The sequence below is a fragment of the Schistocerca nitens genome, chromosome 5 (assembly GCF_023898315.1).
Source record: "Schistocerca nitens isolate TAMUIC-IGC-003100 chromosome 5, iqSchNite1.1, whole genome shotgun sequence".
In the NCBI taxonomy this organism is placed as follows: Eukaryota; Metazoa; Arthropoda; class Insecta; order Orthoptera; family Acrididae; genus Schistocerca; species Schistocerca nitens.
This window is the reverse complement of record NC_064618.1, coordinates 487,345,393-487,359,002: the sequence shown is the minus strand read 5'-3', so window position 1 is coordinate 487,359,002 and position 13,610 is coordinate 487,345,393. Positions and strand designations below refer to the sequence as shown.

Genomic DNA, 13,610 nt, shown 5'->3' with positions numbered 1-13,610 from the left:
ATGGAAGGAGATAATTAAGGTTTCAGAAATAGTAAAACAATTTGGAGAAGTTAACAGACAAAACGACGTGTCTGTAAAATGATATGAAAAGGCATGTTTACCTCTACAGCACAGGGCTTTTTACAGTAAACTTTGCAACGTATCCTCACAAATGGTGCTGTGTAAGAGGCGGAAGTTAGTAGTGACAAATTTTTTTCTTGAATTTAATTTTGTTATTTTCATGAAGAAGATTAAAAAATATGAGAAATGGCTTTTTTGACTACGGTTCTACTAGTTAAAAGATTGCTGCTGTATTTCTGTGCCCTTATCATCACAAAAAAACGCAATGCTTCAGTATTAATGACGCTTTCCCAAAAACTTCCTTATTAGCACTTAGAATCACCCTGTTCCCTGGGATGGCACCTAGAACGTTCTCAATGAACTATTTATTTTCTTATATGTCTCGTTATTTTTTGCAGTTATGAGGTGAGCAATATAATTCTGTGGCTTCAGAACAGCTTCTCAATTTTTTTGATACAAAAAATGACAAATGTGGCTCTTAGATAGTTTGACATTTCACTCTTCGTATGTCTCGCATGTGAATTATCAGAAAAGAAACGAGCGATTGTGGCGTGCTTTATATCATACACACAATCGTTTCTCCCTCATACCGTACAAGAACGGAATAGTATCGTAAGTGGCTGGTACGAAGCACCTTCCTCCATGCAGAATACAATGGCCTGTAGAACATACAGGATGTCTCAAAATACGGTATGCAGGGTCACTCAGCTGCCCCTACCGCTATCGTTTTATACAACCCTCAATGTTACATCTAAGCTTCAAAAACTACACGCGAGATTTTCATATTCTCTCGCTCGGTTCGCGCAAATTATTAGATTCCGTACTGGGTTACGTTTTCGCTGGAGGCTACAGTTTTCGAAATATTCACGAAAAAGGCAGAAAAGTGACTTTAAAACGCAACCCCACTCCCATACACAGCCCCCACTGGTCAGGATTTGTAGTATGTTGTTCGTGGCACTTCCGCCTATGACTGTACAAAAATTTGCGACTGCGCGAATTATTTTCCATGATCCACCTGTTTTGGTCTTCATTGACTGGTCTTATTACGCCACCGGCTTAGTCGAACCCTTACAAATTGTAAAACTGACGTTTGTGTGAATGTTACCTAGCAGTTTTGAGATTTTATCACCATAAAACAGACATCGTTGTGTCCATCCGGTCTTCTGATTACGAAACTATTGTGCTTGCGAGGGTTAAGTTTAGTTCGAATTATCAACGCAATTAGTTTCAACGTAAAGTTTACAAAAGTCATTTTTCTTATCAATACCCTCATAGACACGTTTAAAGTAATAATGTTAACGAAATATCCAACTATGCTTGTGGCGTAATACCCCAATCAATATAGAGCAAAAAAGGTTGAATATTTGGAATACTTCGTGTAGTCGTAAATTGTTGTGCAGTGGTAGGAGGGAGTACTACGAAAAAGATACAAGAAATTCTGACTGGCGAGGGATGCCTGTGGGGTTGGAGGTACTTTTGAAGATCTCTAGCGAAAACATATCCCAGAACAAAATTTAGCTACATTAGAATTCCAACAAAAAGGTCCCGTTCATTTTTTTCTGTAGACTAATAGTTTGCGCGCGCGAGAGAATATTAAGATCACGAGCGTGGTTTTTGAAGACCAGATATAACATTGCAGGTTGCATAAAGCAACACCGGTAGGGTAGCTGAATCACAATCTTCTAAACATGGTTAGGAAAAAAAGAAAAAAATGTTGCAAGATTGTAAATAAACATGGCGGACATAGTTATCGTTTACGCAACGGAAGTTAGTAGCAAAGTGTTATTGGAAAACAAAGAATGTGAATAGGGATCTTCGATGTTGGAGAGTTGAATTTCGAATGGCGTCACCAACAAGGTTCACGATTGCTACATTCTGAGGCAAGCACGAGTATGACGTCGATGTAACGGTTCAAGAAGTTAGTAAGATACTCTGCAGAAGCAGATATGTCCAGCGAACAACAAAAATGTTGACTTAGTATTCCAGGGTTTCTTACAATCTCGAAGAAAATCTGGGGGGCAATGTTCTTGTCAGATTATGATCAGCAGACTCAGTGTTCATAGAATATTGCTGTATCAGAAATGGAAGTCTCACATTCCGAGACTTCTTTATGCTCAAAACTAGGACGATCCCGATAAACAAATTCAATTTTGTGAGCGGTTCATCAACATATATTAAGAAAGGGCAGGTTTGTCAGTCTTAATACTTTGCCTGGACGAAGCGAACTTTAAACTTAACTGAACAGTAAACTCACAGCAATGAGTCGTCCTTTTCTTTCAGATTTTATCAGACAAATCTAGATTTCGGCTAGTGCCTAGCCATTATCCATGCGCTATTTCATGCTGTCAATGCATTTTCTAGTATGGCAGTTCCCTGTTGTTCGGATTTCTAGCACAGTGACAGAAAACCGAACAACAGGGTACTGGCGTACTAGGGCATGCATTGATAGCATGAAATAGGGCATTAATAATGGCTAGGCACTAGCCGAAATCTAGATTTGCCTAATAAAACCTGAAAGAAAAGGACGACTGATTGCTGCGCTCTATCATTTGAACGTCATATCATATTCGTTGAGTGCACCCACATTCCTACTGGAAGGTAACTTGACGAACAGTAAACTGTCATAACTGTGTGTACTAGGGTACCGAAAACCGACTCATTACTATAGAAGATTGTTAATCTACCAGGAGAATCAGTGTAGTGTGGTCTGCCTTCCAAAGCGGTAATCGAGCCATACAGGGTACTCTTACGTCGAAAGGCTGAACATTATCATTCCTGGTGGCCAGTGGCCGAACAGAAAACACTTTTGACCTGAAGTCGACCGACTTCTGCCGACTGCAGCTGATCCACAAATTACGTGAAGTGGAGAATGGTGAAATGAAAGGAGAGGAGAGGAACTATTGATGTCAGCTGTATCAGGACTTTATGCGGGATCAGTGGCGACTAGTGAAAATGTGTGGCGGACAGGGATTCGAACCCGGGGTCTCCTGTTTGCACCCGTCACCGCTGATCCCACATGAAGTCTCGATGTAGCTGACATCAATAGTTCCCTTCCTTTTCTTTTTCTACCCTCCAACTTCAATTTACATAACATGTATCTCAGCTGCGGACTTCGCGAGGTGTCTGTTCTTTCTGACATATCCGTAAGATGGGCAATGAATACACCACCTTCAAGGCGAATACACAACTACGTTCGACCTTCCGCAGTAATCTCAAAGCCGGCCGCGGTGGTCTCGCGGTTCTAGGCGCGCAGTCCGGAACCGTACGACTGCTACGGTCGCAGGTTCGAATCCTGCCTCGGGCATGGATGTGTGTAATGTCCTTAGGTTAGTTAGGTTTAAGTAGTTCTAAGTTCTAGGGGACTGATGACCACAGCAGTTGAGTCCCATAGTGCTCAGAGCCATTTGAACCATTTTTAGTAATCTCAAACGAGCATGGGAGACATGGACGGGGATTGCATTTAGATGGCACTAGGTGGGAATGTGGGTCGGCCGAAAGACGTGCCGAGATAGTCCACGCAATTGCGATAACACCGCGTCCGGGTGGCGCAGTGCTTAACTTCTTCCTGACATGTCCGTAAGAACAGACACCACCCATTCGCATAAATGATCCATAAATAGCCAGCCCTCGTTCAGATCGTTGTGAACAAACTATATGTCCTTTAACGTTTCCTTTTTCGTTTCAAAGAGTGTATACGTTACCGTAGATGTAGAGTACAATCAGCAAGGAGTCAAAGAAAGTCTCCATGCTATGATTTATGAACAGATCTACATCTTCAACTAAAAGATTCACACATAAATCTTTGGCAGAGCGTTCATGAAACCTCTTCCAGATTCCAGAATGAGATTTTCACTCTGCAGCGGAGTGTGCGCTGATATGAAACTTCCTGGCAGATTAGAACTGTGTGCCCGACCGAGACTCGAACTCGGGACCTTTGCCTTTCGCGGGCAAGTGCTCTACCAACTGAGCTACCGAAGCACGACTCACGCCCGGTACTCACAGCTTTACTTCCGCCAGTACCGCGTCTCCTACCTTCCAAGCTTTACAGAAGCTTCGCAGGAGAGCTTCTGTAAAGTTTGGAAGGTAGGAGACGAGGTACTGGCGGAAGTAAAGCTGTGAGTACCGGGCCTGAGTCGTGCTTCGGTAGCTCAGTTGGTAGAGCACTTGCCCGTGAAAGGCAAAGGTCCCAAGTTCGAGTCTTGGTAGGGCACACAGTTTTAATCTGCCAGGAAGTTTCTCTTCCAGATTATTTCTAGACCGCTCTACTCTCGAATAACACTTGGATAAAATGAACTCCTAATTCTTTCCGTGAGACCTCTGATTTCCCTTATTTTATTACGATCGTAATTTCTCTCTATGTAGGTGCGGGTCAGCAAAATATTTTTACTTTCGGAGGAGAAAGTTTTGATTGCAATTTCGTGAAATGAACTCGCCGCAAGGAAAAAAGTCCTTGTTTTAATGATTGGCACCCCAGCTCGCTTATCATATCTGAGAGACTCTCTCCGCTACTTCGAGATACTACAAAAGGGTTATCCTTCTTTGATTTCCATGTCTCCCGTCAGTTTTAATTTTTTTAAATATTTTTATGGGACCCGTAGCCTCAACGCGATTTGTGAATGAAAACACGGTCCAGGTAAGCTGCATTATTTTTTATTATCCATGCGATTGGTCAATGCCGATCTTTGGTCATTTTCAAGCCCTTATCTTAAGCTTCCAGCTTCAGTTTACATTATAATATACCGCTTCCGTGCTTATGTGGCATAAAAACAATAGACTATTAGTCATGGTTGCGTTTACTAGCCGACACAAACAGGAAGATGTTATCTTGCAAATCACGCATGTTAGCAGCTGTTCTCAATCCTAATTCTGGAATATTTACAACATCTTCTGAAGTGAAGGATTTTCGGAAAACCCTGCTTAATAACTCCGCTTCATTGGTTCCATTTGTGAATCAGGTAGTGTAAAAATTTTCCATTCCATGGTGGCAGCGCGCTACAACAAACGGTTTCGAATTATTTTAGAAAAAAGGGAAGTCTTGGTTGCAGAATTATCAGTAACGCGTTTGACCCTTTTGGAGCATCATCAGATTGTGTAAAAGTAGCAGAAAATGTACCCTGTCCGCGATAAAGCCATATGAAAAGGTCACAAAAGAAACTCGATATGTAACCCATCCATCATAATAAGGCTTTATGATGGAAGCTACTTTCACACAACCTGATAATGTCACGAAAGTGTAAAACGCGTTATTGACAAAAAATAACTTCGCAACCAAAACTGTTTTACTCTGAAATAATCAGATAGTGGTTTAACTTCGGAAACATTCCCACAGATACTCACAGCTATACTTCTGCCAGTGCCAGTTTGGAAGGTAGGAGACGAGGTACTGGTAGAAGTATAGCTGGGAGGACGGGGCGTGAGTCGTGCTTGGGTAGCTCAGTTGGTAGATTCCCACAGGCAGTTTGGCAGCACTGAATCTCGGACTTCACTGCGAATGCAATTTTCTCCGGAGCGTGCTGTAACAATGAAGTAGCGAAGCCTGTGTGGGCGGTAAAGTAGACAGTACGGGTGATGTTTCCAAGCACAGACGTACGTGCTACATGTCAAAACGCAAGACTTGCTGAACGCACACACACAAACACACACACACACATACACACAAACAAACACTGAAAGCCGCTGTGCCGGCAGCACGGCCTCGACACAACAACGCTCTTCCCTGCGAAACGCTCTCAGGGGTAAGGCAAGCAACACGCAATTAGCGTGTGTGACGCCGCACACAGGAGCGCTCTGTAATGCCGGTAAGCGTCCGGTCTGCAAAGGTCACGAACAGCTCCACTGCACCAGCGCTTGAAACCGCGAGATAAAGGTGGTGCCTTATCTAGGGAGCCAAACATTATCCGCCGGTAAGGCAGCGACTGAGATTACGGTTAAGCACAGCTGACTACCGCTCACGACATTGAAGCCGTCTTGTGCTGTGTGCAGCTTCCTATAAATAACTCTTACTCCCAGAAACGTATCTGAATCACTCCAGCATCGTGGACGCCACAATGCAGTTGACGTAATCTAAAAGTCGCTGTTCGACAGCAATTCGTCGTAGCATTTTTCTCGCCAATTAAAGAGACTTATCTCAAACTAAATTTGGTATGGCGTTAATAGTTATCTCTAACAATAAGGTCCTAGCTTTCCTCGACAATGGTTACAACTTGATATTCAGAGGGTACCTATGACTGCTTTTATCTTTGGCATCTGTGGCGCATTTTGATTTAAGGTCCCTGTATGAGTCACTGTCCTTTGGGAAACATTTTATTGTCTACAACGAATTTTAGTATTCGTTGTTTTGTGAATATTTATAGAAGCAACCTGTGGAGACTTAAAAGAAAGAAAGAGGTTGTCTGTTGCATTTGATAGGGACCCTGAGCAACATGTATCTAGATATCATTACAATTATTGATTTAAATGGCGAATTAAAACAGACTACACTCTACAGTCTAAAGGTGTCAGACAAGGGCGTTGTCTGACATCCATACTCTTTTAACAGTGTATTTTGACGACACTTTCCTAGCGTGGAAAACCTGATTTCATAGTGGCATTTCAACAGCTGGACATGCTACTTTAAATTGTGCCTGATTAAGCAGACGATCATAAAATGTGGTTCATAATGATATACAACAAGTTAGACAATTTAATTATGTAGGTTGAGACACAAAATATTAACACGCTCCGTTAAAGATACAGAGAAGGAAGCAGAAAAAATCGCAAACATGTATGCGATGCTCAACAGGTGTGTGAAAATAAAAAAGTAGGCGGCACGACTGAAACTTTGTAAGACCACACTCGTTCCCTCGTCCCGTACGGAAGTAAATTATGGGTCACAAGTAAAAACACAAGATAATAGAATTCATATAGCAGGAATGAGATTTCTGTGAGCAGAGCAGGTTAGACGGGATTAAGAGTTACAGCATCAGGACCAAATCTGTATTTCTATGTACGAAAATAAAATACACGAAAACAGAAAAAATGAACACGTTAACAGGATGAGCAGTGAGACACCAGAAATATGAAGCAGGTATAGAAAACTGGAAGAAGATGGTATCTCAACGCAGATGCCTAGCGGTTGAACTGTAGGAGCAGAATAAAGGCTGTTCTTATCATTGTATCATTATTTTCTACACTCATAATCAGCCATTCCTCGTTTAACGATCACTTATTTTTCATCATTTAAGTTGGATACATTATATACTCGTATAAAACAGTGTTGTTAATATCAGTAAAGATGTGAAACGACGCATTTGCACTATATAGAAACTGAAATACCAGTAGATGATCAAGATGCCAGATGCTAACGTGCACTAATTTATATCTACATGGATACCCTGCAAATCACATTTAAGTGCCTGGCAGGATAAAATCATTTGTGACTGAATGTTAGGAGTATACTAATATGTATTAGATGTTAAATTGCAGGTACTTCCATAACATGTCAGTTTTCCGGTCGGTGAAAGGCACTGTTATAATCACCTCCAGCAGAACCACAGAGGGAAGTATTGTGCTCTGCAAACCAACCTTCTAACGTTTAATCGAATATTATGTTGAGTAAAATCAGGAAACGATATTTAGTTCACATTATTTTTAGATTTTACAAAAAAAAATCAGACATAACCAAATTTATAAAACTAGCACAAAACGAAATACATCGAACAAAAGTATATTTCAATCGTTATTATGCTTTTGTTGGATTTGTTGGATATTTATTGGCATTCATGAAAACTATATGGCTGTAGGCTTATGACGGCTGAATTAATTTGTACAGCAGTTGTATTTAACTTTTTTACCGATGCTTCTATTGTAAATCTTTATACTGCTATCCAAAGTGTACCCCTCCCAGGAACCAACGTCACTGAAATGTTAATACGTAGGTAAAGCGTCCGAGATAGATTGTTCGCAGGTTAGTGGAGAAAGAAAACGATCAAAGATGTCTAAGATGGCAGTGGGAGGAGATCGTTAGTCCTTGTGCCAACATCCTTGGTTCGATTCCGAACTTGTCCGCAACGTATTGCGTATTGGTGGCATATCTGTCTATTGACAGCAATCTGACCGTCGCACTTAAACTCAGCTGTCCCACTGCTGTAGTAGCCATGAGTAGGCTTTGTGCTGGTTCCAAGATTCAGCTCTCTACTCTCTTCCATTTACATAATCACCCGTAATGATGTTACGCTACATATATACTCATCCTACTTGCCGAAACAAGACGGAAACCATTTTGACAGATCGTATGTAGTAAAGATATGTAGCAGGTAAGTGGGACTGTACCTCAGTATTTCACTAAGTCGTACGAAAAAAGTTGTGAACTAGAGATGAAGAAATGCAAATCTTCTGAAGTTTCAAAATATATGTCCAACTATAATCTCTAATTTTTCCCTTTCTTGTAAGTGTCAAATCTCAGGGACTCTTGGCGACACCTAGATGCCTGAGCATGCTGGTATTGACTCATCCGTTATTAACGTTCCCAGCATTAAGACAAAAAGGATTACGATAGTAAACAAATGTTTTGTCGCACATTAAATATTCTGTGCTTTGCTCCGGTTCGAAAAAGAAAGAAAAAAAGGAAGAAAGAAAGTTTGTCGTCGTTATATTCTATTGGAAAGGAGTTCCGGGACATATTAAGATGGGAAACATGAGACAGATGTCAAATTTTAGCTCGAAATTGAAGCTAAATATTTTGTAAGGTTTACCATAAAGGCTGGGGTGGCATCTCAGAAACAAAGACTTCGCTGTTCGAGCTTACTTTCGTCGCAAATGATCACTGACGGATTTCTAGTTGATGACAAAGGCGTCCGCAACGCAAGGGAGGAATCGTTGGGGAGGGGAGTGGGGTGTGAACACTTGCTCCTCCTCCCCCTCCCCCGCCCCAATCCCTGGAATATGGAGTACAGAGTTCTTATTCAGTACAGGAGTCTCATGAACTTGTAGAACTCATTTCCCTAAATCTCTCTTTTAGCCAACTGTAGCATTACGTGACTGATAACAGTGGGACAATAACATGGTTGTAGTAGTTGCTGTATCATTTGTATCATAAATGGCAAGTTTGGAGTCTTTCAACTTACTCTTCCTCCCCCCCCTCTTCCCCCACGTCCTCTCCCCCTCCTGAATGAATTTCAGTGAATGCCAATGGTTGAAGGTCCGTTCAATTTAAGGGCTCCATATCCATTCCAAGATTAGAAAAGAGTTTGGAAAAGTGGAGACTTTGACCAAATGGAAGGTATAAACACGGCACCACGGAACAAACTGAGGCGACGTGGATTCGTAATGCATAAGAAAGTCTTTGTCAAGCAGCAGTTTTCAAATGGCTGATGATGATGATGATGATGACGACGACGACGATTCAGGCAGAGCCCTCTGCACTCAGGTAGACTGGTCTCCATTTAACCACCAGCGCTGCAGAGTTCTTCCGCTACGAAACTTCTCACAGTGATTCAGAGGTAAATTGAGATCTTTCCTTGTTTCTTCCAAAGGAACTTTGAACGACTTATCCAGCAATACTGTGTGATTAATCGTGATCCACGTTTGGCTTCGCTAAGAAGTAATGGACGATTTCCGGTGATACACTAACAGGGTTAGCCATCAGTGTGTTCAGTACATACCGAGCGAGGTGGCGCAGTGGTTAGCACACTGGACTCACATTCGGGAGGACGACACTTCAAACCCGCGTTCGGTATTCCTGATTTAGGTTTACCGTAATTTTCCTACATCGTTTCAGGAAAATGCTGGGATCGTTCCTTTGAAGGGGCACGGCCTGTTTCCTTCGCCATCCTTCCTTAATCCGAGCTTGAGCTCCGTCTCTAATGACCTCGTTGTCGACGAGACCTTAAACACTAATCTCCTCTTCTGCTCCTCTTGTTCAGTACGCATGGAAGCGTTACAGAGCTGCTGAAAAGTCTTACGGTCAATCTTCAAGTAATCGACACGACTTTTAAAGCACCGTTTTCGGAGAGCATCAAAGATAAATTGTAATTAAACGTATTCATTACCACTTCGTAATTCGAGGAAAATTTGAGCTACAACATGAACATCACACGACTAGCCATTGTTCCCTAATCGGTATTCCTAAAAGGATAAAAAAAAATTTGGCTTTATCCTGCCACAAACATTACAGCAATCTAATGCCCATTACGCATAGTTGTAATGTTTTTTTCCATATCTCCTTGCACCCATTGTTATCAGAATGTTATGATTTAAACTTACCACTGATGAGTCAGTTTCAAGACTATCGACAAGCATGGAACCATCTGCAGTAAAGCAACTAGCATAGACGAAATCAGGATGCTACATAAACAACCTTCCAACGCGGGCTTACAAAACTTCCGTAAGTATGGAAAGTAGATCGAAATTCGAACCTCTTAATAGCAACAGTGGACAATAACGTTTCCATAGTATTTAGCATGTCTTATCGGTTACATTATTCTTCTTCATGACTTCACTCACCAATTTCCGGAGATCAAATGAGCTAAATTCAGCTGTCTACTCTACTTCAGCAGTAAGCTACCCGAAGACAATAGTTACCGCTCTTAACGGACACGTGTAATCCCTGCTGTAAACGGGAAACAGGCCCTATAATGACCACGATAAGCATGACGACAGTTAACTTTATATCACGAAATTCCTGTACCATATACTTCCAAACCTATTCTGCCAAGGAAACTTCAAGAAATTACTTGTATTTCATCGAAATTTACATTATTATCGACCGTGAGCGAAAAAGTTACACATGTGTATAGCTGTGCACTCTTTAGCAGCCGTCATTACGTACATTCATACTTTTTGGGCAACCTTAGCGCGTCACCTACAATAAACACCATGTCAATAATATAGCACCATTGCCTATTGAAAAATCTATAAAGAACTGTACAAAGAAAAATGAAAATCCTGGCAAAGGCGATGAAATGCTGAAAAGGTTATTATTGAAGATGACCTGCTTACAACTTCTTAAAAAACTTTAGCCTAATTTGTACTTTCAAAAATTATTAACAAGCACGGTCTTAAATTTGCTGAAATACTGTTCAAAATTCGGCGAAGTTTGTTTCCTATTACCACGTCAACCACTTTTTGTTAAAAAGCTCATTGAAACAATTCGTTCTGAATTTTGTTTCTCGAACTCTTTCGTAGTATCAACTCACTAGCGCCTAAAGTTCCAGATCATAATTTAGAACCACTGTCCTATGTGTTGTAGTTCACTGTTTCACAGAATTTGGAGAACGATGCTAATAATTTGCCGCTATTGCTAGTCCCAGACTCACTGGCAATTAGTGAAAACGAAATGTATTCAAAAGTTTCACCACAATGTAGCCGCTTAGTGAGAAATTTGTAAGGTTCAGTTCTGCTGATCGATATTGCTTGTACGGATGGCCTAAATAATAGCAATTCATTACTTATACAGTAAAATAAAGAAATTTACCCTTTGAAGCAGAGAAAGAGAGAATCACGTCAAAGCAAAACATGTGCAAAGTTGTTAAACATTTAAGTCCCACTGTAGAATAAATGCTACAGCCCTACTTTCAACAAACTACCCTCAAAGCTGTTCGTAGCTATATGTGGCAGTCATAGTTGTAGTCTGAATCAAAGGATGACCTTTCGACTTGGTAAAAACTGTACATAATAAAAATAATGCGGTGGAAGATATGGATAGTATATTGGTCCTTATAGGAACATCGTATTTCTGCAGGGTGTCAAACTTTTCTGCATGCGCGTCCTTGCAGAATATCAGCTTGAGCAATGTTCATAAAACTTGAAATTATATTAGGATATAGTAACTGCAGAAGCGGTATTACAGGATTAAGCACTGGTGCCACGTGTTGTAGTAGACCCCCGAACAGGCAATAGTGCAAGAGTTGTTCGATTGCTGTCGTGATACACGAGGCAGTCAATAAGAGTGGCAGACGCAGAGGTCAAGGATATAGATTCCTATACACTGCCCACGCGTCACAGTTGAATGAGCGATCGCTGCTGCCTCTCATCGTAAAAAGTCACGTTGGCGAACGTGCGTGACAGTGTTTCCAACACTGTACTCGGAGAGGAGGCAGGGAGGTCGCAGCTGCAGATCTACAGCGATAGTACGAAGACGCTTTACATGCGGTAACCCGCCTACGGTGGACGCTAGAGCAGAGGTCGGCGTCGCGGGTCGCGGTCGCCAAGGTAGCAGAGCAGAACGCCGCAGCGTCGCCGGCTGCTCCGGGGAGCGACACAGGCGCGCGGGCTTTGTGGCGGGATTCGAACCCGGGCCTCGGAGGGTCAGCGGGTACTCACCTTCCTGGGGGGCGGCTGCATGGTGGCTGCTGCGCCTCCTCCGCAGCACTGGCTGCCGCCTCCACAACCGCCGCCGCCGTCTCCGCCGCCACCGCCGCCGCCGCCGCGGTATTGATTCGGCCGCCGTATTGACGGCGGGGCACCGCCTTCTCGCCAAACACCCACGTCCACCGCCCTCTATATGCGTGGCCCCGCTCGCGGGCATCAACTACTCTCTGTGGCGCGACGGACGAATGTCGGTCGACGCTTGGGGTAGAACTAAGGTGTATACGTCTGCGTTACATTCGGTAATACGTTTTTCTCTTTATTTACTTATTTATTAATCTATTTATTTTTGCTTCTTGACTGGAATACTCTCTTTCAAAATCTGAAGGTGGCAGGGGTAAAATACAGGGAGCGAAAGGCAGTTTACAATTTGTATAGAAGCCAGATGGCAGTTATAAGACTCGAGGGACACGAAAGGGAAGCAGTGGTTGGGAAGGGAGTAAGACAGGGTTGTAGCCTCTCCCCGATGTTATTCAATCTGTATATTGAGCAAACAGTAAAGGAAACAAAAGAAAAATTCGGAGTAGGTATTAAAATCCATGGAGAAGAAATACAAAACTTTGAGGTTCGCCGATGACATTGTAATTCTGTCAGAGACAGCAAAGGACTTGAAAGAGCAGTTCAACGGAATGGATAGTGTCTTGAAAGGAGGATATAAGATGAACATCAACAAAAGCAAAACGAGGATAATGGAATTAAGTCGGATGATGCTGAGGGAATTAGATTAGGAAATGAGACACTTAAAGTAGTAAAGGAGTTTTGCTATTTGGGGAGTAAAATAACTGATGATGGTCGAAGTAGAGAGGGTATAAAATGTGGACTGGTAATGGCAAGGAAAGCGTTTCTGAAGAAGAGAAATTTGTTAACATCGAGTATAGATTTAGGTGTCAGGAAGTCGTTTCTGAAAGTATTTCTATGGAGTGGAGCCATGTATGGAAGTGAAACGTGGACGATAAATAGTTTAGACAAGAAGAGAATAGAAGCTTTCGAAATGTGGTGCTACAGAAGAATGCTGAAGATTAGATGGTTAGATCACATAACTAATGAGGAGGTATTGAATAGGATTGGGGAGAAGACATGTCTGCGGCACAACTTGACTAGAAGAAGAGATCGGTTGGTAGGACGTGTTTTGAGGCATCAAGGGATCACCAATTTAGTATTGTAGGTCAGCGTGGACGGTAAAAATCGTAGAGAGAGACCAAGAG

At 42.1% G+C, this 13,610-nt stretch overlaps 1 protein-coding gene across 1 annotated transcript in view; it reads right to left on the bottom strand.

Moving 5' to 3' along the window:
* LOC126260547 (protein nervous wreck) overlaps positions 1–12,444 on the bottom strand; it is a 778,787-nt gene extending 766,343 nt beyond the window's left edge. Inside the window, exon 1 of the mRNA XM_049957881.1 lies at positions 12,361–12,444. Within this exon, the coding sequence (XP_049813838.1) occupies positions 12,361–12,381 (21 nt within the window). The 5' untranslated portion in view covers positions 12,382–12,444. The remainder of the gene's footprint in view (positions 1–12,360) is intronic.
* Between the last annotated feature and the right edge of the window lie 1,166 nt (positions 12,445–13,610).